Below are 6438 nucleotides of genomic sequence, written 5' to 3' on the forward strand. Positions count from 1 at the left end.
TTTCCTAGGACATTTGTGTAATGCTGCAATAGCCCCATCGTGTGGTCTCCTTTAAGCTATGCAATAATTAAACATGTCACTGTAAAAAAAGAAAATGGTGTAACTTAGGCCAGTTCAAGGACCCTAGAAAAGATACCAGCCCCATGCAATATTTTTTTTGAGCAACCTACATTTTCAAAGCACGATTGTGGCATAATTACTAATAAGTACCTAAAACTGCATAAGGCAAAGCTAAGGCTATGTGCAATATAATACACAATCAGTGCCACAGGAGAACTACTAAAAAACTGGAAGAGAAAATGTTTTGTAGGGAGCATCATTTCACTGTTAGGTTTCCTTAAGTGCAAAAAGTTGGTAGCAGCGTCAAAATATAGCTGGAATCATGGGGATCCATCAAGTATATGAGCGAGAACTCAAATGGGCTAAGCGCCACACCACTGTGCATACAAGTACCACAGGAATCCCTGCAGTAAAATAAGCTTGCGTACATACCAGACAATGCTTAAAATGCTCCCACTCTGATAAGTTCTTGATTTCTAAGTATGACGAAGAAATGTTATCTCCAGCTGCATGTGTATTATGTGCAATGGAACTCTTCGTTATGAAAGAGGGATAAAACACACACAGTTCTTGGTCTCATTGCTCAGGGCAATTTTCCTTTCTCAAAATCTAGGCCAGAACCTCAAATGGTCACATGTGACTCTTCATTGGCCCTGAACTGCGATGTGCACATGGCTAGCTTGGCATGGTGAATGTGACTGCCTCCCCCATTGCATGGAGCTCTGTCCATGCAGGAATATACCTGTCTCTAGTTATTTGTGTGCTGTAACAAACATAGCGTTGGTATTATTAATAAAGTTAAATTTATTTTTCAGCATAAAGACAGACAAATATTTAAGTATTTACAAGTATGTAGGCAGGAGAAGCATCTTGGATTGGAAGAAAAATAAAGGGATAACTGTCCATCAGGATATTTGCCCAGGAATAAAAGGGGGGCATGATAAACAGTATTGTTTCAGCAGTTATGAAGACCAGTGGTTATTCATCCCAGTCACATCCATTGCTTTGAAAATAATTAGACAAAACTTGGTCAATAAATATTTCAAACCGCAAATACAAGGGTATTCTTGCGTATTTAGTAAAAAAATGCATTTCATATCCATTGTCATTCATCTGTAAAGTTCTAAAAGCTTTTGTAAGGCATGAAGTCTGAGTACATTGAAACAAAAGCTCATTCCTTAAAACCAATTTATTCTACTGAACTTTCAAAACCCAATTCCACTTTCTGTCCAGATGCTAGCTTGCTACCCTCGCCATCCCCTTAAAACAAATTGAATTTAATTTTTTTTTTGGTGAATACCCTTTTTAAAACGGCAGGTAGGACATTTGGAACAGCAAGTTCATTTTTAAAAAATTTAAAAGCATCTAACCCACTGGAAAAGCTCCAAAATACATTTATGTTTTCATTCTTTTTTAAAAAATGGTTTTAAACAAGTCAGTTCTTTCTTTCATATTCACTCTTTTGGACTTCCAAATCAGGTCCCATGGCACAACAGCCACAGCCTGTCCCTCAGTTCAAATTAAAGCCTGCGTAAATTTTGTTTGCTTTTTTTGGTACCAGGAAGGGGTCCTGATTTGAAGGAGGGCTTCAAAGACTTTCCACTTGAGCAGTCCTTGGCACTATGGTAGCTGCATAAGCACTTTGTGCAAAAGTCAAAACCACAGCCTTCACGGATACATGTTGCCCTCTGTAGATGGGAATCATACTTAGCAGGGCAACCACACCGACTGCAGACCTTCAAGCTTTCAGTGTTTTTCAAAGTCATGGCAACCTGTTGAGCAAAATAAATAAATAAATAAAGTTAAATGATTTTACTTTTGTAAACATCTCCCTGAATCAAAATGAGCTCATTTAATTAGACACACCATGTTTTTCCAGCTTGCTTGCCCTTCTAAAAAGAATTTAAGGCTTCCTCTACTTCAAATTCTATTGTCAAAATATACAGCCTGTTAAACAGTTCAATATGTTGCTCCCTTAATCTGGCTTCACAAAGTTTGCATAAGAATAACTAGCACACAATATGGGGCCATTGTACTTGAAATTATTACTAATAATGTGGCATCACCAGAAGCCACTCAGAAGTAAAAGCACTTTTACCTCAGAAAACTGTGTGTACCGACTGTAGGAAGAGCTCTGGTTGTCCACCTTGATTCTGGATGCTTTTTTAGAGTTTTGTGCAGCTGATATTTTCTGAACGTGAGTTAACGGTTCTCGACAAATAGCGTATTCCCTTGTATCACCCTGTCTGGAGGCCTTCACGCTGTTATTCTGCCAAGAAAATAATGTTTATTTCAAGACTGCGGATTAAAAAAGAATAGCCATTTGATTTTATGCTGTAAAGTGCTATTTATCTGTTAGTATACACAGACAGCTTCACAAACATCTGAACCTGATTTTGTATTCAGGGAGTAAAGAAACAAAAGCAGAATAAGGAAATTTTGCTGATACTTTGGAGACGTCTTGCTTCTAGTTTCTGGCACTATTCCTACAAAAGACAATCTACTATCTGACCAATAGAGATGGCTCAGCACCTTTGCCAAATTGTCAGGAATTTGCATGAATAAAAGACCCCTGGTGTAGAACAGTGCATGCTGACCCACGGCTTGTATCAGCCCTCCAGGTGGCACATGGCCCAATATCCTCAAATGTGTCTTTGAGGACCTTATTAAAAATTAGATCCTCAAGTTTTTGTTTTGCTTTTTGGATCTTCCAAAGAGAGCAATACAAATATGGATTGGCTGGCAGGCTACTAAATGTATGTGTAGGTCAATATCTTCCCCAAATTTATTTGCAAGAATGGAACCAGGGCTTCAAAAAAAAATCTATTTGACAGATTGCCAGTAGCAACAGCCATTGGCCACATTCACAATCCAATCTTGGCTTAATAAGCTGAGATATGTCTGAGGTTCATAGAAGTGTAGAGTTGGAAGGGACCACAGGGATCATCTAGTCCAACCCCTTGCAACACAGGAATCTTTTTGCCCAATGTGTATGCATTCACATACAGCACCTTTATGTAAGCAAGTATGCATGACAGGAAGCCTCTATTGGTCATACATTTCTATTCCAACCAAACTGGAATAGAATCTCCCAAACAAACCAGGTTCTGGAAACCAGCTTTAAGCCACCTTTTCATATTCTGACTTGTTTAGAAGCCTTTATCTTATCTGCTGTGTCCTGGTTTGGATATAATGGGAAGCTTTAGTTAATTGTTGCTTCCTAGATTGTATGTTTGCAAAGCACTGTGTGTGGTTGTATGAAGTTTAGAAATATCTCAGATTATTAAAACAAGTTTTGATTGTACAAGCATTGCCACTGGCAATCTAGCATATAGACTCCTGGCATGCTTTGCTGCTTTCACAATTAGCAGTGCAAAACAGCTGCATGCAAAGCTGACCAAGGCCCAGCCCTTACTCTTGAGCCCTGCCACATATATTAATCAGGCCCTATCAAGTTATCTGGCACAAATAAAAGCAGACTAACAAATCCAGCCAAAACTTGTGGGCCTGAGAAAACGAGCAAGTTACCTTTACAGGAGGGGTGTATATACCTTTTCAGCTCAATGGCCAACATGTGAGTGGTAGGTGGGGTCAGAGTCAAAAGTGGGTGGAGCAACAAATCTAAATTGTGCCTTTGTACAGTAGACTAGTTCCTATGCATGTATTTCTCTACCCTCATAAAAGAGGCATCATCAGAATTCGTGGAGGCATTTCAGCCATGCAAGAACAAAGGAGAACGTGTGAGGTGTGTGACCTGGGCCTGAGATTCTCCACCTGCTTTTTAGCTTGTTAGCAATCAGAGGCTTGCAACAGAAATAACGGAACCCACTGCCCCAGTTCATAGATGTGCAGGTCAGGCATCCCCAAAGTGCGGCCCTCCAGATGTTTTGGCCTACAACTCCCATGATCCCTACCCAACAGGACCATTGGTGGGGGAAGATGGGAATTGTAGTCCAAAACATCTGGAGGTTTGGGGGGTGCCTGGTGCAGGTGCTTCAATAATAAAAACAGGGGAAAGTAGAGAATCTTACCAAAGTCAATTTCAGTGCTTTGTTATACATCTGGAAAGCCCACTTGTCATCTTGTAGAATTTTTTTCCACGTAGTGCTCACTTTAGCCACACTGTTGTGAAAAAAACCCATCAGTTATATTCAGAAAATAAGATCAAATCCCATTGCTTAACCAAGTACACAATTCTACCTACAAGGCACCGTTTATAAACCTTTCCATGTTATAAAACTATAGGCAACCTCAGTGCAGAGATGCACATTCATCTCCCTCCCATGCCCTTTTAGGAAGGATGTGCACGTTCCAGAAGTGTCCACGCTAAGCTTAGCACAGCATAGGAGTTGGACAGGTTCATATTCTATTCTGAATAGTTTGAAATGAAATACAAAGCAGAAATGAAAAATGATAAAGGGTTCTAACATCTACAAATATAAATTGTTTTCCCCACCAATGCCTTAACAAATTAAATTGAATGGGTAACATCCAATGTCATGTGAACAGACTTCCCCTTCCTCGCCTCATATGCTCAGAGGGTCTTCCAATCCTCCAGAGTATATTTTGGAGTTTGGTGCAACTGCAGAGGGGAAAAGAAAGAGAAATCCTGTTGCATGACCAACAGGTCTCTTCTGCTGATCGGATGTCACCCATCAAAAGTCATTCTGAGATATTAATATTTATTGCCAGAGCACTGGGAACAGACAGTAAAAGAGAATAGTTGCACAATACTTCACATGGGTATGCTAGCTGACATGTAAGTTATGTCTTCATGCAATATTCGTCCATGAGAAAAATTAGTGCACCACACAGTAAAAATGGTCTCGAGCTTGACCTTATAATTCAGCTTAATGTACAAACATCATATTAAATGAACTCACTTTATCAAGTCCATATAGCTGAGATGTTTTAAGATACTTGCTAGTAGATGACTGAACGTTCCATGGAACAGCTCTCCAAGAATGTCTAATTTATCTAGTCCCATTTTTTTGCCTATTAGATTCCTAAATTCCATGTTTTGCTTGGAAACAATCTTATCTAAGAGAAGAGCCCACGTCTTTGGATTTCTTCTACTAGTTTTTTTCAAAGTTGAGCAGACAAGTTCTTCATAATGGAGGACTGGAAGCAAATTCTTTCTTTGATTAAGATGGTAATTTGGTGTATTTTTGATGTTTCCTGCCAAAAGCATGCTATCATCGTGGGCAGTAGGTTCGTGCTGATTGCCCAACAAAGAGGAATACCCACTGTCCTCATTTCCATTGTCCATTTCACTGACACTCTGAACATGCCTCCACAATATTTCTTGGTTTTCTTTGTTGTTATGTACAGGTTCCTCGCCACTTTGGATGCTGACACCCTTGAGACTTCCATGGTGCAGGTCACTGTAGAAAACCTTCTGATAGTCTTTATTGCAGTCTTTACAAAAGTCTTTATCATAATTAGCAATACAGAGCTCTTCTGATCTTTTCTCTGTTCCACCTGGTTTTAATGGTGAATGTCCACAGTGAACATAGTAGCAATTAACATCACGTTTCATTTTCAAAGTGGTTTGTTTTCAAATATTGTCAGATTTGTATCTAAAACAAAAACAAAAAGACACTAGACTTAAAATTATTTCAGAAGACAATCTACCGTTCATCTTTACTTATCTGGAAGCATTGTTGAAGGGCTGTTCATTTGTTTTAAAACATTTAATTCAGCATTTTTATGTTAATATAAAAGTACGCTGCGGAAATATAGGGCTTCTTATACATGTGATTATTTCTTATTGTTTATAGACTGCTCGCTTTAATACAAATGAACAAAATAACTTACAAAACACATTTTACAAGGCATTCTACCTCCAGCAAAGATGAGGATAAACTGCCAAACTAAAAGTTATTTACTCTGCATAGACAGATTGTATGCCAGGTATGGAGCAACTTGGAAAGCTATAAAAGGAGGGCTACAAAATGGCAGATCAGGATAGATGGTCCTGAATCGGCATGTTTGTCCAATTCCCTGCTGTACAGTTAAAGCCACGGGCCATTTCCAGCTGGGTCCTGGGGAAAGAACGGTTCTACGTTCTCAAGGATTATTAGGGGTTTTCCCTTCATTCAGAATGCTGCTAGGGAAAGGTCAGGAGAAATAGCCTTTCTCCAAGGCGAGGCAGTCATCAAACCTAGTGGTGGCTAAAAAAAATACAGCTATGGTGCATTAAGCACACCACCAGTCCTTTTCTCAAGCACCCTTCAACAATGAGGTAGTTTGTAAAGTGAAGGGGGTGAGGAAATCTAGATGCCGTTTTGGGCATTACATCCTAAAAGGCAATATATTTTCAGGTATGAGGGAAGATTGCCTCACACTGCCGTCCCCAAAGGAACAATGAGAAAGCCC

At 39.4% G+C, this 6438-nt stretch overlaps 1 protein-coding gene across 1 annotated transcript; it reads right to left on the reverse strand.

Moving 5' to 3' along the window:
- Positions 1-548: 548 nt before the first annotated feature.
- Positions 549-5599, reverse strand: FBXO5 (F-box protein 5). Its single transcript, XM_035108697.2, has 4 exons — positions 4944-5599; positions 4092-4182; positions 2159-2329; positions 549-1832 (listed from the first exon to the last, which is right to left on the reverse strand). The coding sequence occupies exons 1-4, from the start codon at positions 5597-5599 to the stop codon at positions 1581-1583; spliced, it is 1170 nt and encodes a 389-aa protein (XP_034964588.1). The 3' UTR covers positions 549-1580.
- Positions 5600-6438: the final 839 nt, after the last annotated feature.

The sequence above is a fragment of the Zootoca vivipara genome, chromosome 3 (assembly GCF_963506605.1).
Source record: "Zootoca vivipara chromosome 3, rZooViv1.1, whole genome shotgun sequence".
Taxonomy (NCBI): Eukaryota; Metazoa; Chordata; class Lepidosauria; order Squamata; family Lacertidae; genus Zootoca; species Zootoca vivipara.